This window comes from Peromyscus eremicus, chromosome 3, assembly GCF_949786415.1.
Source record: "Peromyscus eremicus chromosome 3, PerEre_H2_v1, whole genome shotgun sequence".
NCBI classification, from domain to species: domain Eukaryota; kingdom Metazoa; phylum Chordata; class Mammalia; order Rodentia; family Cricetidae; genus Peromyscus; species Peromyscus eremicus.
In genome coordinates, this window is record NC_081418.1 from 134,064,860 (window position 1) to 134,078,993 (window position 14,134).

At 41.9% G+C, this 14,134-nt stretch overlaps 1 protein-coding gene across 1 annotated transcript; it reads left to right on the forward strand.

The window, feature by feature from the left end:
* The first annotated feature begins 725 nt into the window (after window positions 1-725).
* Window positions 726-12,813, forward strand: LOC131906096 (C-type lectin domain family 4 member A-like). The gene is made up of 6 exons (XM_059256886.1): window positions 726-1,046; window positions 2,421-2,534; window positions 6,581-6,682; window positions 9,994-10,145; window positions 11,052-11,164; window positions 12,313-12,813. Exons 1-6 carry the CDS (start codon window positions 965-967, stop codon window positions 12,452-12,454), a joined length of 705 nt encoding a protein of 234 aa, XP_059112869.1. The 5' UTR covers window positions 726-964; the 3' UTR covers window positions 12,455-12,813.
* Window positions 12,814-14,134: the final 1,321 nt, after the last annotated feature.

Genomic DNA, 14,134 nt, shown 5'->3' on the forward strand with positions numbered 1-14,134 from the left:
AGAACTGTGTTGCCTCAGCAGGGAAGACATATAAGGGTTAATGTTCCCGTGAAGAAGAGAACCAACCCGAGACACTGGGTGTGTGGAGCACTGCTGGCTGCGGGTAACTCAAAAGCAGCGCTCAGCGTGAGTGAGGATAGTAGATGATATCCAGGCACAGTCTGCCGGAATCTCCATGGAATAATCAATCAGGAGAAAGCAGAAGAACAGCTGGAAGAGGCGGCTGACACCGGAACTCCTCCTTAACCAGAAAAGCAAAGCAAGGAACTTGACACAGCCGAAAAGTAAGTCCAGAGCCCCTCCCAGGGTGTTAGCTTGGTTTCGGAGCGCATCATTCCCACGAGGAAGGATCACATTGCAGACGTTGAGAGCCAGAGAGACTTAGAAAATCTGCTCCGATCTTACAGTCGTGCACATTCTACAGAGCTGGAAAGGAGCCGAGGTCAAGGAGCATCTTAGCATGTGATGCCCAGAACTCGGCTGTCCAGCTAAAGAGGATGCTGTGGCTGTAGGGTTAGCAGTGTTAGCTCATGCTGGCTGCTTCTTCAGAAATCGTGTTTGCTCGTGGAAGCACACGAACTCTGCTGCAGAGTGCATGGAGCTCGCTCGGGTCTCAGGGCACACTTCTCCATTGCCTGGTTCCTCTTTTCCTTTCCTTCCTGTTTCTTCCCTTCCCTGGTTTCAGTCGGCTGTCCACAGTATTTGCATATCCACATGAGCAGCTTTCAAGCTTGGGAGTCTTTATTCTGACTGTGGGGATCGGGCCTCTCTGTCTGTGGCCCGGAGAGTTCCACCTCGTGGTTTTAAATTCTCATGTTGTGCTCTCAGAGGTTCTTTGCCCACTTAGTGCCTCTGCACCTTCTAGTTGATGGTGGGATAATTATCATCATTCTTATTTCTTGTTTATAAGAAAAAAAATTAAGAATGACACAGGTTTTCTGAAGAAAGCAGGTCTCTTCTCAATATGGCTTCACCAAACATTTATACAGACGTGAACTTCAAAACGCAACCTGTTTCCTCAGGCACTATCTCAGACTCATCTTCAGGTAAACCTCCCCCACCTCCAGAACAATGCAACCTCGTTTTCTGGTGGTCTAAGCTACTGGCCAGGTGAAGAAAGGAGTGTTTATGAGCAAGCCTGGGGGATCTTTGCTGCAGGCTGACTGAGTGCTGTATATGGGAGACCCGAGTCTCAGCTGGTTGAACTGTCTGTGGGGAGGCCTGAAAGGGCTGTTGCCTTGTTCCATGGGAAAGGAGAAAGTTCACGATACCATTTTACTCTCGCCATTTAGGGAAAGCCTGAATTCTACTGCATATTTTCGATGTATGTAAAACTATATTTTCTCCATGAAAATAAATTCATGTGATGTAATACTGAAGTTCTTAATTTTCTATTTACTTGACAGCATATTATAACTTTAAGAAATTAGTTTGTGTTTGGGGGTAGTTTTATCTTGAAGGACAGTTTGAGTGTCTCTTTCTTCACTCATCCTGGGGATGGATGCAGGACCACACGCATGTTGCATGTAAGCTCTGTTACTACAGTTACAAGAGCCTATGCTATTTCTTAGAGAATTTTATACTTTAAAACTATTTTTTAACTAGTGTGCAAACCAATATGAAACACATCATATCCCTTGTGTATACACCTATCCCTCCTCCACCCTCCTTCCCCACTCTTGTTCATCCCTTTCCCTTCCTGAAACATTCCTCCTTACGGGTTTCATGTCACATGTTAACATATGTATTTATACATAGTGACCTCCAGATCCAGCAAATGCAAAAGAAGCTGTGATACTTTGTCCCCTGACTACTCTCTGGTTCTTTCTCCCTCCCTTTTATACCTCTCCCCTTCTTGGTCCCCTTCAACCCAGAAAATGGTTTCTGACCAAGAGAGACAGTAGCTAAAAAGATAACCTTAGGCCATATCCTAAACATGTGAAATATGCTTATACAGACTTCTCTGTTTTTGCATGCTTTAAAGTAACATTGGAAGCAGTTTGGGAGATTATTTGAATATGCAATGAAGTACTATGTAGCCAAAATAAAAAATGTTAAAGAAGAAAATGTGGTGACAGAAAAATGTTCATGATAGAATGTGAAGGAAAATAACAGAGCAGAAATGAGTGACTGTGATATGTCAGTCATATGGGGAAATATGCGTACATGTATATACACTTAAAACTCCATGAAAAGATATATATCTGCACTCACATGTGTCTCTCAAATATCAGTATTAATGAGTTATTGTCACTGGTAGAAAATTGTGCTTCAATTTTCTCCAATGGACATCATTGTTTCTTAGTTTTTGTGTTGTTTCAAGAGTCTATACTATTAATATTTCATGGTAGAAAAGAAGAAGATGGGGAAGAAGAAATGACAATTCATTACTGATTTAATTAGTTTGGTTGTTCCTTTAGCTCCTCCAAAGAAGACCACCATTCACAAAAGTAGTCCTGGCTTTCCCACACTGCTTCTTTCCTCATTGATATTTTTCCTGCTGATGGCAATCTTATCCTCTGTTGCTCTGATCAGTAAGTATGCTGACGGAATAAGTAAGCAATGCCCATCTTGCACAAAGAGAGACATCCATTAGAAACAGATAATTATCAGTGCTTTTCCCAAGAAACCTGAGATAGAAGCTTTCTCTGGGGAGACAGATGACATTGGGAATTTCCTCTGTTTCAGAATAACTCTTCTGTAAAAGTCATTTATTCTCACTAGAGAAGCAAGTTCATGTTTGTTGGAGTCACAGAGTGAAATCCTGGGGCATCTGTGTTAGGCTCCAGTACTGAGGATGAATCTTTATTTTCTCAGCAACATTTAGAAGCCAGCCCCATTGGACACACAGGCACTCATATTTTGGAATGATAGGATGAGAAGAGATGGACAGAACTATTCCAGGGACAGTGAGTGCTCCAGTGTAACTCCTAATTATTTTGTTCCTTCTCCTGACTATGTGAGATCGAAGCCAATTTAAAAAATAGAGGATTTCTGTATAAGATTGGCTTTCAGAATTTATTAAAAAAATTTAAAGGCATGGCCAGGCATGTTGGCACATGTCTTTAATTTAATCCCAGCACTCAGGAGGCAGAGGCAGGTAGATCTCTGTGAGTTCTAGGCCAGCCTGGTCTACATAGTGAGAACTTCTCTGAAAAATAAAAGTGTAAAGTTAGTATATTTTTGTGTATTTTATCTTTCTCCTCAGTAATTAGTTATGTTCATTTACTGTGTGCTAGACAGTGTGTTAGAGGGTCCAGAAAGAACAATAGCCCCTGTTCTTAAAAAATTTAGAGAGTGGTCAAGTGAAGTAACATTTACAAAATTGTGTAAGAAGCGCTGTGCAGGTAGGGTGTAAGTACAGAGGGCTGTGGTAGGCTTGGAGGAGGTGACATCTAGACCTGTGTGGGACAGCAGTGTCCTGGAATTATGACAGAATGGGAAAATACAGGGGAGACTAAGAAAGTTTGTCTGGAACACATAACACCAAGTGAAGAAGAAATGAAGCCATATGTGGTGAACATAAACAGGACTCAGAATGTGAAAAGTGTTGTGGAGCACTGGAAAAAAGTTTGGGCTGGGCGTAGTGTTGCATGCCTATAATAATCTTAGCACTTGGGAAACTGAGGCAGCAGGATTGCAAATTCTAGGCCAACCTGGACTGCATAGTATGTTCAAGGTCAGTCTGGGCTATGCTGTAAGACCCTGTCTCCAAACCAAAAAAGGATTTGGATTTTTCCATTAAACTTCCTTTCTTCTTCCTTCCTTTTCTTCTCCTTTTTTGTCTTGTTTTTTTGAGACAGGGTTTTTCTGAACAGCCCTGGTTGTCCTAGAACTCACTCTGTAGACAAGTCTGGCCTTGAACTCAGAGATCTGTCTGCCTCTGCCTCCCGAGTACTGGGATTAAAGGTGTGCGCCACCACCGCCACCCGGCTAGTAAACAGTTTTTCTTTTGCTTCTTAACAAACAGTTCTAAAGTTTCACAGATTAAAACAGCTGTTTGTTTGTTTCATGCTTTTGTGGCTTGGCAGGTTATATTGACATCAGCCAGGAGGTTCCTGCAGCTCTCTTGAACTCAGCCATCCACATACATGTGGCCAGGCACATGCAGCATAGCTTCTGAGGAAGAGACTGTCACCTGGAATTTCAGGAGCAATATGGCCCCAGTTCTCTCATTCAGGATAGCCCATCTTTGTTCATGGGACAACTTAGACACAGAGATGGATAGTGAGAGTTAGTCATGCCCCTCCAAGTCTCAACTTGGAAGTAGCCAGAGATGCTTTTGAATGATTGGTTGGTAAGATGAAGCATGGATATAGGAATATTGAAAATTGTTTGCGTTTTTCTAGTGTGTCACAGCCAGAAGCCATTGAAGAATTTTAGGCAGGGAGTCGAAACTGTCAGATTAGACATGCAGAAGTGTGCAGTCAGAGCTGCATGAAAATGGAACAGAGTGTAGCTAGAGTTTTCCTGCCTGGCCCACAGTCAGGACAAATCTCTCTCACCTGCCAGTCCCACAGCCGCTCAGACCCAACCAACTAAACACAAACACTTATATTGGTTACAAACAGTATGGCCGTGGCAGGCTTCTTGCTAACTGTTATTTTTTTTTAAAGATTTATTTATTTATTATGCATACAATGTTCTGTCTGCATGTATTTCTGCATGCCAGAAGAGGGCACCAGATCTCATTACAGATGGTTGTGAGCCACCATGTGGTTGCTGGGAATTGAACTCAGGACCTCTGGAAGAGCAGTCAGTGTTCCTAACCTCTGAGCCATCTCTCCAGCCCCCTTGCTAACTGTTCTTACAGCTTAATTTAATCCATTTCCATTAATCTATACCTTGCCACATGGCTCGTGGCTTACCGGCATCTTCACATGCTGTTTGTCATCGTGGTGGCTGGCACTGACTCAGCCTTCCACTTCCCAGCTTTATTCTCCTCCTTGTCCCGCCTATACTTCCTGCCTGGCCACTGGCCAATCAGTGATTTATTTATTGACCAATCAGCAGCACACTTGACATACAGACCATCCCACAGCAATAGAGAAAACCAGAAGTTTAAAAAGACAAGCTAGAAAACTGTGACCAGAGCCTGACCCAAGGACAGTCCTTGGAGAATGGTAAGAGTGATAGTGCCCAGGAGGAAGAGGTTTGATGAACTGGGGACTACGGGACCCGGAAGTGAGTCGCTCCAACACCCGGACTCACTAGACTCAGCCATGATGAAGGTGTTCACGCAGGTAGATAATACAGGGCGAGGTGCGGGTTTAGGATAGAAGATGTTGATTTGGGTTTTGAGTGTGTTGAGTTTATCTTCAAGTGCCATGTTTAGTGAGCACACACTTGTCTGGGTGTCAGGAGGAAGGTCTGAGGTTTCCCAGTCCTTCCCACTTAGGTGGCAGGTGAGACCTTGGGATACATGCCATCAGTTGGGAGGAAAGAAGTCTGAGAAGGAAGGAGAATTACGGACAGTGGGGAGTGTTGCATTTCTAAAGGGGTGGCTGGAGGGAGAGGGGATTATAAAAGACAGTAAGAAATGACAGCAGGAAAGGTGAGACAAAACAGCAGTGTCCTAAGAGCTGAGGAGGGAGAGAGCTGGGGTCAAGGCCAACAGCAAGCTGGACAATGACTGCCCTGGATAGTATTGATAATCTATTTCATTGATTTAAAAAAATCACTGTCCCACTTTGTAGCCCAGACTGGATTTGAACTACGTACATAGTCCAGAATGGCCTGGGATTTGCAATCCTCCTGTCTCTACCTCCCTGGTTTTTGGATTATAAGTAGGCACCATCATGATTGGCTCAAGGATGGTTTTAGTGAAATGGCAGAAGCAACAGCCAGGATGTAGGGGGTCAAGGAGCAAATAGGGTCTAATGGAGAAAAAGAAAAGCCCCAATTCTAAACAGATGGCTCAAGTTAAAAAAAAAATCATGTTCTTTACAAATCAGACAAAAAATATTTCCTTCCTTTTTATTTTTAAAAGATATTTCTATTAATTGAGAGTTTCATACAATGTATTCTGATCATATTCACCCACATTCTTTCCTGTAATTCCTCCCTGATCCACCCTCAGCTTCCTAGCTCCCCGATTTGTGTCTGGGAGTTAGTTATGAATTGGGATTACCATGCCAGTTTGGTTCATTAACTAGGAGCCAGGTGTGAGGGTTCAGGCCCAGTTCTCTGGAGGGGAGGTGGGAAATTGTGAGTGTGAGATGAGTCTCGGCTACACAGCTAGACATCGCCTCAAAGAAACAAATGCCAGGCAGTGGTGGTGCACACTTTCAATCTCAGCACTCGGGAGGCAGAGGCAGGTGGATCTCTGTGAGTTCGAAGCCAGTCTGGTCTACAAAGCAGATTCCAGGACAGCTAGGGCTGTTACATAGAGAAACCCTGTCTCAAAAAAGCAACCAACCAACCAACCAACCAACCAACCAACCAACCAACCAACCATTCAAAAAGTGTGCGTGTGTGTGTGTGTGTGTGTGTGTGTGTGTGTGTGTGTAGGAAGACATGAGTAAAGACTAAAATTATAATGCTACCAGGAAAATGAATATCTTTTATTCTTTTCCCCCAGTTTTGTTCCAAATGTATTCTGATCTCCTTGAAGAAAAAAATACTATGAAACAACTGAATCACACAAAATTGAATTGTATGAAAGACCACGTATCTATGGAAGGTAAAACTCAGTGTGCCTTGAATCCAGTTGTCAAATGCTGAGTGTAAGCGCCCTACCTAAGTATTTCCAGGATATACTAAGATGTGGATTAGTAACCATTAGACCTAGCAACACAAGATTTTGAAATTTGCGTGCATATGAGATTTATATCTGCATGTACCTGAAAACATTTATTCTGTATTATAATTTGATACTTAGGTGTTTTCTGTCTTTGTGCTTTGGGGCCACTTCCCATTGGTCCTCCTGCCCTTTTGACGTATCTCTTTCAACAATTTGTTTGCTTCCTTACTTCTGGGATTTAGTAAGGCTCTGTCCTAGACCCATGATGGATAGTATCTGTCTCCATCCCCATCTCAGCTATTTCACGGGGCAGCCCTGGATTCTTTTATTGAAGAATAGTGTCCTACAAGTTTTGACATTTTGTATTTTCATTTTTGTTCAGGTCAATTTTATTTTGAGATAAAGTCCCATGCAGCCTGGCTGGCCTCAGATTCATTATGTAGCTGAAGATGACATTAAACTTTGGATCCTCCTGCCTCCACCTCCCTATCCTGGGATCATAAGTGCTCACTACCACATCTGGTTTTACGGTGTGCGAACCTGGCGCTTCTTGCTCATTAGGCAAACACTCTAACTGATCCTCATTCCCAGCCCCAGTTAAATACATTTTAAAAATAGACTTTGATGTTTTGGCACATATATTATTTAGAAGTGTATTAATCAGTTCTAGGTTTTCAGTGTTTTATTTACTGGCTTATGATTTATTTTCATCATGTTGGGAAGTGCCTTTTTACACTCCTCCTGTTTTTAGTGGTGTCTCTATCTCCGAGTGCCTCATTTCTCCTTTCCCATGTATCATTTACACTTCACATATCTCGGTCCTGTGCTATCTTCTATATACACATTTGGGATCATGATATGAGGCTGTATTCTTTTCTGTGTATTTCACTTTTGTTAAGTTTCATTTTGTTAAGTTTTATTATTTTATTTGACAATTTGTCTGTCCCCTCCATTCTGTTCCTGGCCCCATCTATTGTTCCTCTGAAAAGGGTATTGCAGATTTTCAAGTAAAAATAATTCCATTTTGATTCTTATTATATCTGCTTCTTTGCTGGTTTTTGTTTTTTCCAAGATGTCTGTATCTTTTCACTGAAGCATTTAAAATGATGTCTTTGATTTTTTGAGATTATAATATAATTACATAACTTCCCCCCCCCCTTCCCTTCCTCCATCCAAACCTTCCCATATGCTTCTTTTGCTCTTTCAAATTCATGGCCTCTTTTTAAAAAATTAATTGTTGCTACATATGTACACGTATATGTGTATATTATATACATATATACATCTATCTATCTCTCATCTATTTATCTATCTCCTATCTCTCTCTCTTTCTCTCATCTATCCATCTATCTATTCCCAAAGGCTCTCCTTGAAGAAAAAAATAAGTGAGTAAGTACAGTGTAGAAGTAACCGTCTTATTAAATAAGAAACACAGAGCCAATGCAGAGATGAAAGCCCAAGAGGTCAGAGCTAAGAGCCTTACCCTTCACTGCTGCAGCTATCCTCTTCAGCCAAGAGACCTACTTCCTGTGTGTTTGTCTTTATATAGACTTTCTGTTCTGCCTTTTCATTGGTTGTAAACCCAACCACATGACCGACTCATCACTGCCTGTCTGTACAGACCTCCAGGTCTTCTATGGTTGGTATTGAGATTAAAGGCGTGTGTCTCCAATGCCGCCTGTATCCTTGAACACACAGAGATCTACCTAGCTCTGCCTCCCAAGAGCTGGGATTAAAGGCGTGCGCCACCACCGCCATGCTCTTGCTGGCTCTAATAGCTCTGACCCCCGGGCAACTTTATTTATTAACATACAAATAAAATCACATTTCAGTACAAATAAAATACCACCATAGTACAGCCTGCTCATTGTGTAGAATGTTAATTGCATTTTTGTTTTCAGAGCTGACCATTTGATACTGGATAACCAGAGGGTGTGCTCTTCCTTGAGGAAGACTATTTCTCCCACTCTCAGCATTCCTTAGTTGCCTGTCATTCTTTGTGTAGGGCTGGGGCCTTGTAGACTCCCTGTCTCACACCCATCCAGGTGGGCATGTCTATTGTTGTCCTTGTTCAGCTCATGATTAGGCACTCATGTTGGTGAGACTTTATGGGTGTAGCTTCTGACATTCCTAGGAGACACAATCTCAGAGTAAACTCCTGTTCCTCTCCATCTTACACTTTTTCCACCCTCTCTTATTGAAAGGATCCCTGAACCTTAGGTGCTGGAGTTGTTTTGTAGATGTATCCCCTGGGACTGGGCTCCACGACTCTGTACTTTGATTGGTTATGGTTTTCTGTAATGGTCTGTGTCTGTTGCAAAGAGAAGTCTCCTTGATGAGAAGTGAGGACTGCACTTACCTGTGGTGTAAGGACAAATATTCAGGATGTAGTTAGGGATCTTGCAGGTTTAATAACATGGTAGTTGTAGGGTTTTTTCCGACATTTATGACTTCACTAGCCCTGGGTAGTTGGTTGGATTTCTAGTACCAGGCATGCTTTCCCTCTTGTTGAGTGGGTATTAAGTCTAATTGGAGAGCTGTTAGTTACAAGGTTACAAGGTATGCAGGCCACTATTGCACCCTGAGGGTTATCCTGCTTTTATCATGGTTGGCTTTAAAGCTTGCTCAGAAAATTCTAACATCTTTGCTATCTTGCTTCTTCGTCAAATATTCTTTCACATTTTCATACAAATATAACGTTCTTTGATCAAAGCCCCCCATTATCCTCTTTTTATCTCCTCCCCTTTATCACCCTTCCTCTTACTTTCATGTCTCGCTTTCTGCGACTCACTGCATTTAGGGAGGACTTCCTGCATGAGCATGGTTAGGGATTCGTTACTTGAGTGAGAACAATGTATCCATGGCTACATCACTGAAGAGCACGACTTCCTCATTCTGCAATCTTTCACTCTAGGAAGGGGAGGTGACGGGCTCAGTCTCATGTGGCTCACCATCACTGTGAGTCTGTAATGTGCAACAACCATGTCATGTCCAGAGGACAGCACTCCTTCCTATCCTCTGGCTCTTAAATTATTTCTGCTCCGTCTTCCTTGATGTTCCCAGAGTCTTGGAGGGGAGTTTACCTTGCTTCTTGGCATCTATTACCTCTTGTTTTGTTTTGTTTTAAGTTTGAAATTTTTTTGGTTCCTTGGTATGATGAGTTACTTTCTTCTGAGCCCTGGGTGTATTTTTGTATTATGAAATACTGAAACTATGTACTTTGTACCTACATTTCCTTCCTTCCAATAAAGACAAAGTCTGGAACTGTTGCCCAAAGAATTGGAAGCCATTTAGTTCACAATGCTACTTCATTTCCACTGACACGGCATCTTGGAGAGAGAGTGAGGAGAAGTGCTCCAGCATGGGTGCTCATCTGATGGTGATCCACAGCCAGGAAGAGCAGGTGCATCCTGGGAGAGAGTGGGGCCTGGGCCTGGCCTGATGTCTGCCTCTTTTTACTAAGAGGGGGTTTTGTTGACATGGGTGTTGCTGATGTGGCAGAAGGCTTTCCATCAGGAAGCCAGAAAGGTTGCTTCAGCCTTGGCATTCTACACCTTGGCCCTGCTTCAGTGAAGCTGAACAACCCACAAGGAACCATGGCAACAGAAATGCAACCTCTGAGGTGGAGGGAGGGATGAAATGTTTCTGCTTGAAAGAGCAGTGTGTGATTTCAGCACTCTAATGCTTCCTGTAGTACCCACTGCCTAACAGAGGAGGGCGCAGAGCTGACTAGGGAAAGAGGATCAAATCAGGAGAGTCACAGCCAACCATCAGAAATGAAATATCTGAGGTTGTGAATGGAGAATGATTAAATCTGCTAAATTCTCTTATTCACAACTTTCAAGAATGGTGTTGGGGGAGGAAAAGAGGGGAGTGAGTCTGAGATGAGAATTCATTATGATCATAGACAGAGATTGTTTCCAATGTCATGGAAATCGGGCCTCTGAGTGATGACTTTGTGTCCTGGTCAGCTGGAGAAGATGGCACTCCTGGGGGTGTGGGTGGCTCTTGTATTCCTTGATCTTTTCTTTGTCTTCTCATCTCTGTGTGACCAGAAGAAAGTCAATCAAAGTATCACAGTTACCACTAAAATGTATAATTAATGTGTATTAATCTATAATTTTAGAAATATTTAATGGGCTAGAGAGATGAACTAGGATTTGATTATTATGTATTTTCATAGGTCCATTGTATTGAACATTGTAATGATGTGTAGTTAAAATAATTTTTAAAAGATCTTATAAAAATTCTATGACAGAAAAAGAATCACTCCATCTAGGCTGAATGCTGTATCTTTCTTTCCTCTTAGGATTTCATCACCAAGATCCTGAATCCTAAAGCTGCTTATTATATTGGGCTTTCGGATCCAGGTCACCGACAGTGGCGATGGGTTGATCAGACACCATACAATGAAAATTCTACGTGAGTTTAGAGTTACCTAGAGGAGTCCTGGTTCCTGTAGCATGAGAAGACTTTAGGGTGTTCCAGCTGTTGGTTATGAAACTAAAACAGCTCACTCCTGGTGTGAGTGCTGGGGATGGAGTTACTTTATTCCCATTTCCTTATCAAGGCATCCTGTGAGACACATGTTACTGATACTCCAGGAGAGATGAGGAAATTGAGTTTGAAGAGTGTAGGATAAGTACCCAGGGCAGTCAACCAGGGGTTTACATCATGGTGGGTTTCATTATGCTTCCCGTCTCTCTATGTATTAAAAATAGGTTTTAATTTATTTTTATTTGTGTGTCTCTCTGTGAGTGTGTGCCATGTGTATGTGGGTGCCTATGGAGCTCATAAGAGGGTGTTGGATGCCCTGGAGCTGGGGTTGCAGGTGGTGTGACTGTGTAAATATGTGTGCTGGGAACAGAACTCTCCCATTTTCTGGAAAGGCTGCAAACACTCTTAATGTCTGAGCTATCGCTCCAGTTTTCATTAATATAGTTATAATAAAAATTAATGTCAAGACCATAACTGATTATTTCTCATAAATCAAAAGCCCACATTCTGATATTGTTGTATGTTGTATTAATGTAATTATTAAAAACTCTAATGTCTTAGTATGTTCCCACATTCTACCCTGATTTCTGTGGTGAGAAACAGGTAGTGATGCTACTGTCCTTCTCAGTCTTCAGAGGAGACAGGTGGGAATCCAGGAGAGTAAGTTACTTGTCCTAGATGACAGAAATAAGTGGATTATCTAGGTCTTTTAAGTAGTTCTCCAGTCTCTAAAATAAGACTGTTGTAAAATGGAAAAAAAACTTTAATAAAACACAAGAATGAGAGACCTTTCAGCATATAAGCACATGGAATGACAGTCCCAGGTACTAAGACCTAGTAGCCTCTGGGATGTGTTCTAGGAGAACAGTTAGGTAACAAGCTAAGAGAACATTGAGTGCAGTGGCCCTGTTTCCAGGGACATGTCAGACATGGGTGGTGGAGAACGGTTGATTTGTACACACCTGAATCTGATTTCCACACATTCCCACCGCATCCTGAGGCTTGCTTACTCTTGTTTTTTCTTTCCCAGCATCACTGTGGGAAACACCCTGATGCTCTTTTCTCCCTTCCAGGTTCTGGCACCCAGGTGACCCCAACAGTGACAACGAACAATGTGTTATAATAAATCATCCATATTCTAGTTGGGGCTGGAATGACATCCCTTGCACTGATATACAGAAGTCAGTTTGTCAGATGAAGAAAATATACTTATGAATCAAGCATTCTCCATGACATGGATTGCATTTTTATCCAGCATTACACAGACATCTGGAAAGATCTTCTTGTGGAAGAGATGTCCATAGAAATTTAGGTAGGCAGCCAACAGTTATCCATATGATAATACTGGTTCACATATATACTAATTTATTCATCCTTTACTCTTTATATAATGAGAATTTCCCATATACCAGAGACTCTACAGGATCCCTTTGTGCATATGTGGAAGCACTCCAGCTTCTCTGTCCATCCTTAGATTCATAAAGTCTCATTTGATGATAGAATTGTATGGTGTGGTCCCTCTAGCCATTTTCCCTGTCTCTTTGTTCCTCTGTCTTTGGATTTATTGATGTATACTTGACAAATAAATCATGTATATTTACATTACACTGTCTTGACTTGATATGGAAATGTATTATACAATGACTACCACAATCAGATTAACAACACCCTCTATTACCTAACATTGTTGTCTGTTTTTTGTGTGTGTGGTGTTAGAACATTTAAGATCTTCTTTAGCAAATTCAGACAGACAGGGTGACATTGGTACCTATTGTCGCTTTGATCCTCAGTGCTTACTCACATTTTCTCTGGCAGTTTGTGTCCTTCCCTCAGCATTTTCTCATGTCTCCCAACACCTGCACTACCAGGACCCATTCAGGAACTTGGTCCCCATGGCTAGTGTGTCAGGTGCTGTGGGGACAGTGAGGCTGATGTGGGCCTCTAATGGTGGCTGATCCTGGGCTGGATGACCTTCCTCAACAGCCTCTGCCCTGTGGATGGACACTGAGCAGATCCCCATGTCCCATGGAAGCCTGTATGTCACTTAACACTTTGGAAGCCTTTTCAAATTCTTATCATGAATATTTTGAAACAGAATTTGAGGGATAGTATCATCAATGCTCATATAATTACCATTTATAGTAGTGATTATTGACATTTTGATAATTTGATACATATATGTTTGTGTATGTATATATATGCACATGTTATTTGATAGGGCACTTGAGAGTTAGTTTGATACATAACACTTCAGTCAGTATTTCAGTATTTATCATCTGAAATTTTCATTGCACAACAAAACAATACCATTATCACTCTTAGAAAATTTAAAAATCTTTTCTGGTATGATGTATGATCTTGCCTGTATTTCCTCAGCTATCCCTAAAATATTTCTTATGGCTGTTCTAGTAAGCCATAGCCAAAAACATTTCATTTACTAATTAAATTATTCTACAAATTCAGGCCATGCCTCCATGAGACTGTCCTCATTTCAGACTCGAGCTTCAAGTTCAGGAGTTCCCAGTGATGCCATTACTTCAAGTCAACTGTCTGCAGAGTCCCAGGATCCCATGATAACTGCAGGTTTATGAGCTGCTAAGATGACACACTGAACTAATGATTATGTTCTATTAGAATTATAGTTTTGTTATGTAGAAAGATACTGAGCAGAACTAAAGGGAGGGACATCCCAGGCGAGGTCAGGGAGGGTCCCAAATAGGGAGCTTCCATGGACCCCATGGATGCATCTCCTTCCCAGAATGTTAATGAGTGGCAGTATACAGGATAACCAACCAGGGGGCACTCATCTGAGCTCTGATGTTCAGAGATTTGTCAGGGTTCATCATATAGGTGTGAGTGTTTGGTTGATAAGAGAGTGAACTCAGCCTTCAGCAT